Source organism: Dendropsophus ebraccatus, chromosome 11, assembly GCF_027789765.1.
Source record: "Dendropsophus ebraccatus isolate aDenEbr1 chromosome 11, aDenEbr1.pat, whole genome shotgun sequence".
NCBI classification, from domain to species: Eukaryota; Metazoa; Chordata; class Amphibia; order Anura; family Hylidae; genus Dendropsophus; species Dendropsophus ebraccatus.
Window position 1 is genome coordinate 39782441 of NC_091464.1, and position 15744 is coordinate 39798184.

Here is a 15744-nt window from a genome sequence, read left to right on the forward strand (position 1 = left end):
TTGGGTACCACAATGTCTCAAAGGGGGGCCTTTTTTTGCTAACCAGAGCTGTGGCTTTCAATTTTTATCATGGATTTAGTGCGTGCCACTGAGCTAGACCAGCAATCAATGTGATAACTGTGGCACCTGACCTGTGAGACTACTGTTTAGGCCATACAAGAAAAGTGTGTACAGTGTGATTGTCATTGGTGACAAAGAAAGGAGCAGTGTTTATACCATCCCTATCATCTTTACAAACTTTTGACACATCAACTGTCAAGAGTAGGGAGAAGCCTGTGGCTAAGCGCTAAGCTTTATTGTAAGTGTATGGATCCCATCTTGTGTAGCAATAAAGAAAAAAAGCAAGATGGGGAATGAAGAGCTTAGCTGAGCGCTTTTTCTGACAAATGAATACCTACATGTTGTGAGCGAAACGTTTTCTGAAGTGACAGGGAGACTTTGAAATTGCTGTCCACTTTATGAAACCCATTTTTATATACTCTGCCTGGGAACTTTGTGTTAAAGGGGTATTCCAATCTAGGGTAGTTATGCCTTAGGGTGCGTTTACACAGAAAGATTTATCTGACAGATTTTGGAAGCCAAAGCCAGGAATGGATTTTAAAAGAGGATAGATCCCAGTCTTTTCTTTATGACCTGATCCATGTTTATAGTCTGCTCCTGGTTTTGGCTTCAAAGATCTGTCAGATAAATCTGTCTGTGTAAACGCACCATTACCCATAGTATGGACAGGATAGGGCACATATATTGTGGTCACTGTAGCTTTGTCTCCATTCATTATACACATCATAAGAAAATACCCTAAAAGCTAGAAACTGTACAAGGAGAACCACCCTAAGTCCTCCTTCTCAATTATTAGTGAATGTCAAGATAATTGGACCCCACAATAGATCAGTAGGTGATGCCACACTGTTCCACAACCTGTGATCTCCAACTGTTTAAAAAAATACAACTCCCATCATCCATCATGCCCATAGAGCCATAAGCAACAAGTTTTGCAACATCAGGAAAGCCATAGATTAGGGAACACTGCCCTACAATATGCCCTCAGCCCACATATATTAAAGGGATTATCCAGCGCTACAAAAACATGGCCACTTTTCCCCCTCTCTTGTCTCCAGATTGGGTGGGATTTGGAACTCAGTTCCATTGAAGTAAATGGAGCTTAATTGCAAACCACACCTGAAATGGAGACAACAGATGGGGGAAAAGTGGCCATGTTTTTGTAGCGCTGGATAACCCCTTTAATAGTACCTAACCACTTGCTGGGGGACAGGGGTGCAGCAGATATAAGGACTGTTTAAGCTATCTAGAAAATAACAGCACAGAATAATCTATTCTATATAACAGTATCTACAATATCTATCTATAGATATATATGAATAGACACATACTATAAATACATATATAATATAATACAGTAATTCACAACCCACAGTTCCCAGTACATTCACTTCCGCCAGTAGCAAAGATGTCCGCACACTACTTCTTACTGGCGCCGCGTCACCAAGCGACAGCCAATCACCGACGCGAATTAGTTTGTCCTCGCACTGGAAGTGTCCGTCAGGAAACATTCACCGCGGCCGCGAAGTTCCTGTTATGGTAAAGTTCCGCCGTTGTCAGATCGCTGAATGGCAGTGTACCTTTCGCTATGATCCCGATATCGCTGGTCGTGGTGGTGCTTGGAGGATGGTGTGCTATTTATCTGGCCGACACCTTTCTGACGGTGAGAGGACACGGGAAGGAACCTTCCATTACCCTGCTGCATGAAGGGCTGGCTGTCACGTGGTTAATAATGTTTCCATGGACCTGTTATATGGTTTTACAGTAACTGGGTAATGGAAGTTCTAGCTGCTTCCTATGACTTATATAGCTGCATCATGGACCAGGGAAGCCCCACACCTGTCATGGTAGTTATCAGATGTCTGTGACTGCTATCTCATGTCTGTAGCAGTGTTCTGCAAGCTGCTGCCCTGCTGGAAGCTGTCATTTTGCAAGATCTGGAGACCAGGTGCCTGAGATGTATACACTGACATGTGCTGATCCCTGGGGCAGTAATGTGCATGTCTATGGAGTTATAGGGGGCTTCTAAAGACTATGCACCCCAATAATCCTGCCTTTGGGGCTCCTCTATATTAGTTGTCATTGCTAAGGGAGGTGTCCAGTGGGAAATCTTTATCTGAAACAAAATTGCATAGTGCCTATTGAAATGAATGTAAAGTGCATGTAATTTGCAGACCACCAGGACACTTGAGATTGGAGACCCCCTTTATAATTGTGTCTGATAGAGGGGAGACTCAATTAGGGGCTCTTCTCCTTTGTAGACTCAGAATGGGTTATCTCAAGCAGACATCCACTTTATTTAGGGATCTGGGCTGATACCTGTCAGCCGACTGCTCAGTATTAGGCCAGGTTTACACTACGTAAAAAGCACGGCAAAATAACGACCGTTGTTTGCACAAACACGGCCGTGTTTTTTTACGTAGTGTGAACATAGCCTTAATCTAGAAAACAATAAGCCATTGTAAAGAATCCTCTAGCCTCGTGTCATGGCTACCCAATATATACAACGTTGCATCTAGCCCTACCACATTTTGGACCACTTTCCTGAAGTCAGTGAAATGTTCTGTCGATTACAGTTTTCCTTAAAATGAAAGCATGGATACAAATGACATAAAGTAAGTGCATATGAATCTAAGGTTACTTTCCCTTTCATTGCTATAAATTGTCTTTTTCTACCCATAGTCTTCAAAGACCTACAAGAGCACCTATGAAGAATGGCTTTCCACTCATGGGCTCAGCATCTCACCATTTCACATCCGCTGGCAAACCACAATATTTAACCGTCTATTTTATAAGTGGGGAAGATGGAAGCCGTACTTCTTGTATATATGGTAAGCGCCTGTATAGTAACGTCCATGATATGATATAAACTGATATAGACAAGAATAATATGGGTCTACTTTAGTGCCAGTGTTGTGGCCACAATTCTTGGCCTAAGGTCGCTTCCACACTTATTTTTCTTTCTCTGTAAATCAGCATCCTGATTTACAGACAGAAAAAAAGACCCATTAATTTCAATGTGGTCATCCATATATCAATTTAAAAAAAACAAACAAACAAAAAAAAACATCTGTGTGTGGACAGGAGCCCAGAGCACAAAAGAGTAGGACCTGCACAGACTATTTTGTGGTGTGGACTCTATAGACTTTAAACTCCTCCAGAAGTGCATGGTCTGTAATTCCGTGGACAGCTCACAATAACAGGCTGTGCAATATGGTCTCTCCTATGGCTGTGTAGACGAGGCCTAACTGTGAGTTTAATGATCCAGACTGACAGCCTCATATATCAGTGATCTGTGATACTGTCGAGAACTTATCACCATAATACAAGAAATCTTTGAAATGCAGACAATTGGTTCTACAGCCCAAAAATGATGACTGGATCCGCAGCGGATTTCTCGCTGCGTATTTGCAGCGGATCCCTGCCCAGTAAACTCTATGGACAGACAAACTCGCAGCAGGATGCACATCCCGCTGCGAGTTTGTCCACAGCCTGCCCTGTTAACTTCCCGCTGCCGGAGTGTATACTTCACCTGCTCCCTGCTCCGGGGCTCCCAGTGTCTTCGCGTCCCGCTCAGCCAATCAGAGCGGGACATGCCGAGAACCCCTGAAGCAAGCCGGAGCCTGGACCAGGTGATGTATAGGCTCCGGTGTCCCGGGGGGTTAATGGGGCGGGCTGGGCAGGGATCCGCAGTGGGTCTCGCTGTGAATTCGCAGTGAGAAAGCCGCTGTGGATCCAGTATGTGTGAACGTACCCTTAAAGTGTAAATTTGTGCTGCAGATTTAGGGTGGCTTTTTTCTATTAAGTTCAAACTGAACTAAAACAGCTGTTGTGGATTTTGCTTCAGAAATGCTACGGATTTGATGCAAAATCTGCATCTGCATCTCCCAGGCCTGCATAAATTCAGTCAATCTGGTGTTACCACCATGTTCCAGGCATCTGCTACTATAACTAACATCAGATTGTGCCTCCTTCTTGTGTTTAGCTTCTTATTAAAAAAAAAAAAACTTCCATACTAAAACTTATTTAAAGGGGTTATGCAGCACTACAGAGACATGGCCACTTTCTTCCAGAGACAACACAACTCCTGTCTCCAGTTCAGGTGTGGTTTGCAGTTAAGCTCCTTTCACTTCAATGGAACTAAGTTGCAAAACCTGCACCCAAACTGGAGACAAGAGTGGTGCTGTCTCTGGAAGAAAGAGGCCATAATTTTGTAGCACTGGATAACCCTTGTAATCCTTTAACCCCTTAGCGACCCATGGTCATGGTGCCGCGGGGGGAGTTCAGAGAGTGGTCCCGCCGGGACCCCGCTGTGAACGTCGCTAATATCTGCAGCCAGGGAGCGCCGTTGCCGCGCCGGCTTATTAAGCCTTTAAATGCAGCTGTCAAACCTGACAGCTGCATTTAGAGGCATTGCGCCGCACGTCCCTGGTGTCTAGTGGGTCGGATCTCCCCCCCGCGATTGCGGGCGGGAGATCCGTACTTCCGCCCGTGCCAGGCCTCAGTGTCGCAATGGCGATGATCCTGGCTCGGCAATACATTGCACTGGCCTGCATCTCACTGATCATTGCTGTGTATATACAAGTCCCCCAGGGGGACTTCTAGTTAATGTAACAAAAAAAAAATAATGTTTTTTTTTTTATTAATAAAAAATGCTCTCCCATAATAAAAGTCCAAATCACCCTCCTTTTCCCATTTTATAAATATAAATAAACATATTTGGTATCGCCGCGTGAGTAATTGGCCGAACTATTAATTAATCACATTCCTGATCTCGCACGGTAAACGGCGTCAGCGCAAAAAGATTCCAAAGTGCTAAATTGTGCATTTTTGGTAGCCTCAAATTGAGAAAAAATGTAATAAAAAGTAATCAAAAAGTCGCATATGCGCAATTAAGGTACCGATAGAAAGTACATGTCATGGCGCAAAAAATGACACCTCACACAGCCCCATAGACCAAAGGATAAAAGCGCTATAAGCATGGGAATAGAGAAATTTTGAGGGACATATATTTGTTAACAATGGTTTGAATTTTATAAAAGCCATCACATAAAATAAAAGTTATACATGTTATATATCGTTGTAATCATAACGACTTGAGGAACATGCATAACATATCGGTTTTACCGCAGGGTGAATGGCGTAAACGCGAAACTCCCTGAAATTAAAACAAATTCCTTTTTTTTTCAAATTAGATTTTTTTCCGGTTTCGCAGCATATTTCATGGCAAAATAAAGTCTGTCATTGCAAAGTACAATTGGTGTCGCAAACAATAAGCGCTCATATACGTCTCTAGGTGAAAAAATGCTAGTGCTATGGCCTTTTAACCATAAAGTGGAAAAAGCAAAAGCGAAAAAACGAAAATTGGCTTTGACCTTAAGGGGTTAAAGTGTCACTGTCATTTAAATTTTTTTTGCAGAAATTAATAACACAGGCGATTTTAAGAAACTTTGTAGTTAGGTTTATTATTATTATTTATTAGCCCAAAAATGCATTTTTATAATACTTTTATATATACTTTAGACTTAAAGGGGTTATCCAGTGCTACAAAAACATGGCCACTTTTCCCTCTCTCTTGTCTCCAGTTCAGGTGCGGTATGCAATTAAGCTCCATTTACTTCAATGGAACTGAGTTTTAAACCTCACCCAATCTGGAGACAACAGTAGGGGGAAAGTGGCCATGTTTTTATAGCACTGGATAACTCTTTTAAAGGGGTTATCCAGTGCTACAAAAACATGGCCACTTTCTTTCAGAGACTACATGACTCTTGTCTCCACGTCAGGTGCGGTTTGCAATGAGGCTCCATTCACTTCAATGGAACTGAGCAGCAAAACCCCGCCCAAGCTGGAGACGAGAGTGGTGCTGTCTCTGGAAGAAAGTGGCCATATTTTTGTAGCGCTGGATAACCCCTTTAACAGTATTAGTGAGTTCTATGTTGCAGATCTATGATTTAATGCACCTAAAGGGAACCAATCACACAAAAATTGGCTATAAAGCTAAGGAAACGTGCTGGTAGATCAGCCAGCACGCTTCCTAACCATCCCCCTGTCCCCTCTGTCCCATGAACATAGAGCCCGCAAAGTTAGTTTATCAGTCTCCCGGGCTCTATGCAAATTAACATCTAAGTAGTCACGGTGGGCGGGTGGCTTCTTCAAGTAGTCACGGTGGGCGGGTGTCTTCTTCAAGTAGTCACTGTCCTGGGCCGGCTTCGGTGCTGTTATCACGCCCCTCTGGGCGTGTGTAGAAAGCGCTGCATGGTGACGTCATTAAGGGGGGCCGGCATTGCACGTCGGCCTTGCCGACGTCTTTACTAAGCTGCGCATGCGCAGTGCAGCCGGAGAAGACTCTGCGGTACTGCGCCTGCGCGGCGTAGTACAGCAGCGGCTTCACTTACAGCACTGCGCATGCGCAGCTTAGTAAGGACGTCGGCAAGGCCGACGTGCAATGCCGGCCCCCCTTAATGACGTGACCATGCAGCGCTTTCTACACACGCCCAGAGGGGTGTGATAACAGCGCCGGAGCCGGCCCAGGACAGTGACTACTTGAAGAAGACGCCCGCCCACCGTGACTACTTGAAGAAGCCGCCCGCCCACCGTGACTACTTAGATGGTAATTTGCATAGAGCGTGGGAGACTAATAAACTAACTTTGCGGGCTCTATGTTCATGGGACGGAGGGGACAGGGGAATAGTTAGAAAGCGTGCTGGCTGATCTACCAGCACGTTTCCTTAGCTTTATAGCCAATTTTTGTGTGATTGGTTCCCTTAAGTATAACTTGCAGTGCAGGTGATGCAACGCCTCTCTGTCTCCTTTTCCAACCCCTCTTCACAGTCAGGTGATATTGCTGGGGAATGTTGCAAGGTATTGCCACTCTTTGGTAGCAACTCTGGCTACTAAGCAGGGAGACCCTTCTATAGCATCCATATGCCTCCGTGAAGCATAAGGAAAGTTGTTTTGCTGGAAATAGATTTTTATAGATCATAAGGAGTATCTCCATGTGTAACCTTGAAAACTTAGTTAAGGTCAAAGTAGTTTATACAGTCATAAGGTTACATTTAATAATCTAATAAGACGCACAGTTTACATAGATGGCACAGTTTCCTGAAGAGTGTACAGGAGTGTGGGTGCAGCACAGCTGATCCAGGAGCATTTGCTGTCTATCCTTTAGTAGATAAATATATTCCCCCTATAATTCCCCCAGGCGCGTGGTAACATAGAGATACAAAAACCTACAATACCACTCAAAATTTAAAAAATTGGAATATTTTATTGTATAACAATATTTAAACAAACAGTTCCCCCACATATGTAGAAATCACATACACCCCTTAGAAACAGGCAGAGAGACCAGACAGAGTATGATCACAGATAAATAACCTTCTATAAAGTCACAGTATTGGCTCAAAAACTAGTGGCTCCTGTATAATATAGTATTACCTGATACCGAGGGAATAGAGATGAGCGAACCGGGTTCGGGTTCGAGTCGATCCAAACCCAAACGTTCGGCATTTGATTAGCTGGGGTTGCAGTACTTGGATAAAGCTCTAAGGTTGTTTGGAAAACATGGATACAGCCAATGACTATATCCATGTTTTCCACATAGCCTTAGGGCTTTATCCAACTTCAGCAGCCACCGCTAATCAAATGCTAAAAGTTCGGGTTCGGATCGACTCGAGCATGCTCCAGGTTCGCTCATCTCTACGAGGGAACTGTTTGTTTAAATATTGTTAAACAGGCATGATGGGAATTGTAGCTTTGCAGGTTGGACACCCATGGTATAAGACAATTCTCTGTAAGCCAAATAGATCAGCAGCACATATTCCTCTCTGGTCTTTATAGTCTACAACAATTGTAGAACATATAAACGTGGAATCTGTTGCCTTAATTGACTTAAAGAAATTGAAGCACAAAGTATATGAGAAGGTTGTAGCTAGTGCTGTGACTCTGTACATATGAGGGGGGTAACATCATATCCATCTTCTTACACTACAGGTTCAACTTGGGCATGGTGTTTGGAATCCTGGCTATGTTTGGGTCGATGATTCTACTAAGTAGGACGCTGATACAGACGTTACATCAGATGATGGCAGACACCCCGGGGCCTCAGAATGATCGCATGCTCCAAGTTGTGGTCAGTAGTGGTAACGTACCACATTTATAATAGCCTCTGACCATATATCACATCCATTGATATATATATATATATATTTTTTTTTTTTTTTTTTTTACATTTTTAGCTTTTACCCAGGAATTATGTATTGCTTGTGTTACTTGTATTAGGGGCATGTAAAGGGGCTTTCTAGGACTTTTTTTGGTGTTATTCTGACACCTGGTGATCATCTCTTGGCCACAGCTATGGTTCCCACATTTACAGTAAAAAAGGACGGAAGCAGATAGCTCCATATACATTGTGTGATGGCGAAGCTTGGTTACTGTAGCTTAGCTATCATAGAAGTGATTGGAAGTACAGTAAACCAGCATGGCTGATCCCTGTGTATGAGGGTACCAGTCTCTGGCAAATAGCTGGTTAGCAGGGGTGCTGGGCATCAGTCCCATCAGATATTGATGGCCTATCCTGAGCATAGGTCATCAATAGTAAAAGTTGTAGAAAACCCCTTTAAATGCCCAGCGGTGCTCATTGTGATTGATCATGTGTGAAAGTAGTCTGCAGAGTTGATTTGTTGGCAAGTGAAAAATCATTACAACCATCTTTTATCTGTGACATTTATAGAGCGTCTGCTGACATTTCACAAGGGGGCATTTACCATTCGTCTAAGTATTGCTCTGCTTCTCTAAGAGGCATTTTGTGGCTTTACTTCAGTCATTTTCTTTAGGAAGTTACTAATTTCCTCCTCCAAATGTAACTTGTAAAGCACTATGGCCTTCTAAAGTGTACATGGAGTTAAATGTCACCATATAATGCAGATCTCACATCAGCGCTCTCTGATATATAGAGATATAATCCTAATCTAGTAAGGCTGAAAAGTTTCAGAAAACAACATCTTCACCACAATATCCTTTCTATGTTCAAGTTATAGGCCGATTATCGGCCAGGATTGTTTTTAGAAACGCATCTTTGGTTGATAATCGGCACATGACAAAAGTGACAACGATCAGCTGAAGAGTGGGAAAATGCCGTTCCTTGGCTGATCGCATCTTTTGAATCTGCTTTAGAGTTAGTTCACATGTACAGACTCGCAGCGTCAATCTCGCTGCGAGTCTGTCAGGTCCTGGCAGTTCACTTGTCACTACATACTCGCAGCTGTCTGAACGACCGCTGCGTGTATGTAATTCTGCCGGCCCCTTAACCCCTTCTGCTGCCGCCCGGCTCCCGCTCCGCTCCTGCTCTGTATACATTACCTCTCCTCGCTGCACAGGGTCCTGGCGTACTGCTCTCCCGCCCGGCCAATCAATGGCTGCGGCAGGGCAAGACACTGATTGGCCAGGCGGAAGAGCAGTACTCCGGACCCCTTGCAGCGAGGAGAGGTAATGTATACAGAGCGGGAGCCGGGCGGCAGCAGAAGGGGTTAAGGGGCCGGCAGAATTACATACACGCAGCGGTCGTTCAGACAGCTGCGAGTATGTAGTGACAATTGAACTGCCAAGACCTGACAGACTCGCAGCGAGATTTACACTGCGAGTCTGTACGTGTGAATTGACCCTTAGGGTACGTTCACACGTAGCGTATCCGCAGCAGATTTCATCTAAATAACTGAACACAGCATCAAATCTGCACCATCAAATCTACTGCTGATCCTGTACGTGTGAACGCACTCTTAGGCTGGGTTCACACTATGTATATTTGAGGCTGTATTTGGTCCTCATGTCAGGTCCTCATAGCAACCAAAACCAGGAGTGGATTGAAAACACAGAAAGGATCTGTTCACATAATGTTGAAATTGAGTGGATGGCCGCCATATAACAGTAAATAACGGCCATTATTTCAATACCACAGCCGTTGTTTTAAAATAACAGCAAATATTTGCCATTAAATGATGGCCATCCACTCAATTACAACATTATGTGAACAGAGCCTTTCTGTGTTTTCAATCCACTCCTGGTTTTGGTTGCTATACAGCCTCACAAATACAGCCTCAAATATACATAGTGTGAACCCAGCCTTAAGATGTATCGTTATCGGGGGGCGTGGCTTAGCTATGGAGCTGTAAGGACGCACTTACTTGGAGCTCCAGGCCAGCAGCGGCAACAGACTATCCTAACTGAAGGTTTTACAGCTATTTGGAATGCCTAAACCCCTGGGGACACCTGCTAACACCCCCAGCCGCCCGGTTACCCGCTCTGTGGCCTCCGCGGGAGGTATTGATCGCTTCTTCCTGCCCGTACCCCAACTCAGTATGGAAGGCAACATGGCGCCTGCACCACTGTCGTCCCAGGCGGGACTCAGAGACCTACCGGAGATGCGTACCCAGCGTGTGGGGGAAACACGCCAACCCCGTCGGAGGGATGAGATGTCCGGTTCTCCCCCAGACCCGCTGGCAGATGAGGACGGAGCGTCCGCGGGCTTATCGTGGGTGCGTAGCACGCCGCCATTGTGCTCCCCATCCGAGGTGGTGCAGTCTGAGCTACAACTGCTGCGGAATCTCATCCAAGCCCTGCCGTCTAAGCAAGACCTGGATTCCGTGGTTCAACGGATTGAAGCAGCGCAGCAGCAGGCTCTGGAGGCGGTGAGAGAAGAGGTCACCGGTCTCTCCACCCGCACCGCTTCTAATGAGGACGCCATTACAGCTCTGACCACGAGGGTAGCTACCCTGGAGTCAGACTCTGCCCGTCAGCGGTCCCAGGTACGTTCCCTGACGCTTCTCCTGGATGACCAAGAAAACCGAGGGAGACGGAACAACGTCAGAATAAAGGGTCTGGGAGAACGAGGGTCACAGGACAACCTTATGCATCGGGTTACGGCCCTGTTTAACACGGTGACTGGGCGCCCGGAAGACGCAACGTATGCAGTGGATCGGGTTCACCGGGTCAACAGGATGCAGCCAGACGCAGGTACTCCGAGAGACGTGCTATGTAGGCTGCATTATTACACAGACAAAGAGACTATACTTAAGGCAGCAAGGGACCGGGAAGCAGATATTTTATTTGAGGGCGAGGTGGTGCGTCTATTCCCGGACATTTCCGCACGTACACTCTACATGAGGAGACTGCTCCAACCTCTGCTGGTGCGTATCCGGGACTGCGAGGCTACGTATAGATGGGGACACCCCTTTCATCTCATTGTCAGGAGGCAGGACCGCACATACGTGCTGAGAACCCCAGACCAATTGGAAGGCCTCTTCAACTTTTTGAGCACACAACCCATGTCTGTACCGGATTGGCTGACTGCGGACCGCATCCCTCCTCCACCGGCGAGATCCTGCCCCCGGGCGTCTGAGAGGCGGATCCGACGCAGCCCGGAGAGGGAGACAGAGGGCTTTCCGCTTGGTCCGGATTTGTCCTCCGCTTTTCCCAATGAAGCCTAACCAACCCTGGGGTAACGTACACCACCACCACGTTCGGTCATTAGGCGGCTCCGACATGTCTGCGGTCAGGAGCGCCAGGACATCATAAGTATTTCCCACTAGACTTGCCCTGCTCCAGTTGGCGTTTTGATGTGTGCGGATACTCTGTATAACGGGGCGTGTACGGCCTGAGGACAAACAAGATACTGGTTGCTTTACCCCGCTGCGCCGATATGCTTCCTACTCATAGATCCGGTCACTCATCCTACAAGGGGACCAGACTGGTCTGAGCCGAACTGCCTCTCCACCGGACTTCCCTCTGGGTTTGAAGTCAGACCATTGCTGATATGATCCCTTCCATATGGTGTGGGTTCCCAATGTTATTAGAGGGAGGGCCTTGGGGTGGGCTTCCCGCCTTCAAATCATCTGTATTTCTCAGACGGACAGTAGCTAATGGGTGGGTGTTTACTTTGTAAGGGGGTTGTTTCCTGCTTTCTGTTTTCTATTGTATGCTTGTAACATTCCAAGTTTATACTTCAGTTTAAAGTAGAGTGCCCTGTGGGTTGCGTGCCCGCACTGCCCTGCCGGTTTGGCGGGGGGTGTTTGGCGCGGGACCTTACAGTGTTCCTTCAGACCGCTAGGCGGCTGCTGGTTCTGGACCTCCCCCATGGATTTCCACTACCTCTCTATTCTCTCTTTCTTAGCCCTCTTGGGTGTTTCCAACTCCCTATAGGGTCTCACTTCCGGGCGCTGCCCATTCTCTTCTCTTTCTTCTTAGTCTTTCTATCCTCTATTTGGTCCTTTTCCTTTTTGGATTAGGAGTCTCACCTCCTCTTTTTTTCCTACTTACCCACCTCTCCCTCCTTCCCTACTACCCCCCCCTTTTTTTTTTTTTTTTTTTTTTTTGTTTTGTTTTTTCCCTGTCCTCCTCTTTCCCTCTTCTTCCCTCCCCCTTCTCCTTGGTTCCTCCCTCCCCCTTCCCTTCCTCCCTGACGATGGCTGCCAGCGCAGTGCCTTTACGGGTTGGCACGCTGAATGTCAAAGGTCTACATGACCCGGGCAAACGCTCCATTCTGAAAAATTTCCTACGTAAGCAGAAATTACATGTAGTTTTTCTGCAAGAAACTCACCTGCTCGCTTCCAATCAGATTACACTCACTAACGTGAATTTTCCCTCTGCTTACCATAGCTATTCTCCAAACTCCAAGGCTTGTGGATCGTGTATCTTGATTTCCAAGAATCTTCCGTGGGAACATGTCGGGACGTGGTGTGACGAGGCAGGTAGGGTGGTTCTTCTTAAGGGCCGCATAGCCGCACATACCTTTACATTCGCCTCCTTCTATTTACCAAACACGAACCAAGGTCAGGCACTCAATCAGATGCTGGACGCGTTGGACGACTTTGTGGAGGGGACCTTAGTGCTTGGGGGTGACTTTAATGTAGCCCTGGAGCCCCGCTTGGACACCTCCTCAGGCTCTTCCCACATCAGCTCTTCCGCCTTACGTCGTATACGTGACGCCTTACATGACCACAGATTGGTGGACACATGGCGGATATGCCATCCCTCTGACAGGGATTACTCTTTTTTCTCTCCTGCGCACAATGTCTATTCCAGATTGGATTACTTTTTCCTGCGCCATGGGGACCTCTCCTTGCTTCAACAGGCCCACATTGATAGTATCACCTTCTCGGATCATGCGTTGGTTGTTCTGACGCTGGAGATGCCCGCATTACGGGTCTCTCAGTGGCAATGGCGCTTAAACACCTCGCTGCTTCAGGATTTGGTGATCCGGAAGGAAATCCAATCCACTTTGGAGGCTTACTTTCCCGCAAATGACACGGCGGATGTCTCGCCTATGTCGGTTTGGGAGGCTCACAAATGTGTAATTCGGGGAATACTAGTGAAGCACGGAGCGCGCTTGCAGAAAGAGAGGTCCCTAAAGACAGAGCGGCTTTTGTCCCAACTGCGTGCACTGGAGACGGCCCATAAGAGGGGACAGACTCCGGACTCTACGGGGGCTCTCCAGCTTAAGAGAGAAGAGCTACGGGCGCACCTCCTGCACAAGGCTAAAGCCACTCTGGCTAAATGTAGAAGGTACTATTACGAGCACGGTAACAAACCGGGGAGGGCTTTGGCGCGAGCGTTACGGGCCCAACAAACACGTTCCTATGTGCCTCTTATACACTCTGCTCAGGCCACTCCTTTGTACCTCCCTTCTGATATTGCTGAGGCATTTAAGACATATTATGCTGCCCTTTACTCTGTGGACTCGACAAACCCCACTACATCCTGCCGTGACTTTAAGGACCTTATCCGGTCCTACATTTCGGGCAGTGGGATGCCCAAACTGACAGAGACGGTGGTGGAGATGCTGGAACAGCCCATCTCCTCGGGAGAGTTCCTGACGGCAATCCAGGAGTCTAAGACTGGGAGGGCGCCGGGCCCGGATGGGTTCGCCCTGATATATTATAAATTATTCCAAACCCAACTGGCCCCGTACTTTACTAAAACCTTCAATGCGGCCGCGGATGTGGGGGAGTTGCCCCTGGACTCCACACGGGCTCATATCTCGGTGATACCCAAGGAGGGAAAAGACAGTACGTTGTGTAGTTCCTACCGTCCCATATCCTTACTCAATGTGGACCTCAAACTATTCACTAAAATTTTGGCCACCAGGCTATCTACTGCTCTGGGGGAGATCATTCACACTGACCAAGTCGGCTTTATGGCGGGAAGAGAGGCCAGAGACAACACCATACGAGCCATAGACTTGATCCACAAGGCCAAATCTCTTGACCTACCACTAATGCTTTTATCCACAGATGCGGAGAAAGCATTTGATAGAATCAATTGGTCTTTTATGGTGGAGACTCTCACCTACATAGGACTCGGTCATAGCTTTATGAACTGGATCTCTGCTTTATACCGTACCCCGCGGGCTCGGGTCAGGGTGAATGGTCTCCTATCTGAGGAATTCACAATTAAGAACGGGACTAGACAGGGTTGCCCCCTGTCTCCCCTAATATTTATTTTAGTGTTAGAACCCTTTCTTTGTAGGATCAGGGCCCACCCGGACGTGGGGGGGGGTGCCAGTTCGGGACACCACTCACAAGGTCTCTGCGTATGCAGACGATTTACTTTTTTATATTACCAACCCCGTGATTTCTCTCCCCTCCTGGTTGAGAGAGGTGGAGGACTTTGCACGGTTGTCCAATTTCAAAATTAATTTCACTAAATCGGAGGCCTTGAATGTCGGTCTCTCAGAAACAGTGGTGTCCGGACTTAGGGGTTCCTTCCGCTTTCGGTGGGCTCCGGAGGCAATCCGCTATTTGGGTATCCGCCTTCCTTCTGACTTACGTAAACTTTATTTGCTGAATTTCCCTCCTTTGCTGTCTCGAGTGCAATCCCAATGCGAGGTGTGGTCCAGGGGCTATTTCTCTTGGTTTGGACGGTGCGCAATCCTGAAGATGACCCTCTTACCAAAATTTTTGTATCTATTCCAGTGCATCCCCACTAGAATCCCGATCTCTTTTTTCAAAGCAGTGACGTCTATGCAGATCAGGTTTGTCTGGAACAACAAACCGGCCCGCCTTAGACGCACCATGCTCTGTCGCCCAAAATCACAGGGCGGAGTGGGTTTGCCAGACTTGCGACTGTATCACCAGGCGTCGCTGCTGACGAGGGTGGTAGACTGGTGCAGACATGGAGACACAAAGCCATGGGTCGGAGTAGAACAGTCGTTCACGAACATACCCCTGTCCTGTCTTCCATGGCTGCATCCATCCGACGCCCCCCCCCTGCGGTCCCACCCCACTATTGGGCCGACCATTCTGGCCTGTTCGGCGAAAAGCAGTCGTTCCCACATGCTCCCCCACAGATCTCCGTGCTTTCCAGTTCTGGGGACTCCCTCCTTTCCTTCCAGCCTTACTGACCCAGCGTTCAAGGCATGGACGAAGGCGGGAAGGTTCAGACTCTCTTCTTTCCGGGAGGGTTCGGGGTGGTTGTCGGCTGTGCGTCTCGGGGATATCTCGGAGCCTGTCCCTTTGGGCCCGTGGAGAATTACCCAGCTCAGACATTTTCTGACCACGCTGCCACTGGTGACCTCGTATGCTTCCGCCCCCACGGCCTTCGAAGATCTGTGCCTGGCAAAGGGAATCCTGAGACATACGCTCTCAAGCACATATGCTCTGTTGATTACCCCCCCTGACTTACCACCCCCCG

The 15744-nt window shown here is 47.2% G+C and overlaps 1 protein-coding gene across 1 annotated transcript in view; it reads left to right on the plus strand.

The window, feature by feature from the left end:
• The first annotated feature begins 1570 nt into the window (after positions 1–1570).
• MBTPS2 (membrane bound transcription factor peptidase, site 2) overlaps positions 1571–15744 on the plus strand; it is a 50087-nt gene continuing 35913 nt past the window's right edge. Inside the window, exons 1-3 of the mRNA XM_069945126.1 lie at positions 1571–1723; positions 2743–2891; positions 8053–8191. Of these exons, the coding sequence (XP_069801227.1) occupies positions 1649–1723; positions 2743–2891; positions 8053–8191 (363 nt within the window). The 5' untranslated portion in view covers positions 1571–1648. The remainder of the gene's footprint in view (positions 1724–2742; positions 2892–8052; positions 8192–15744) is intronic.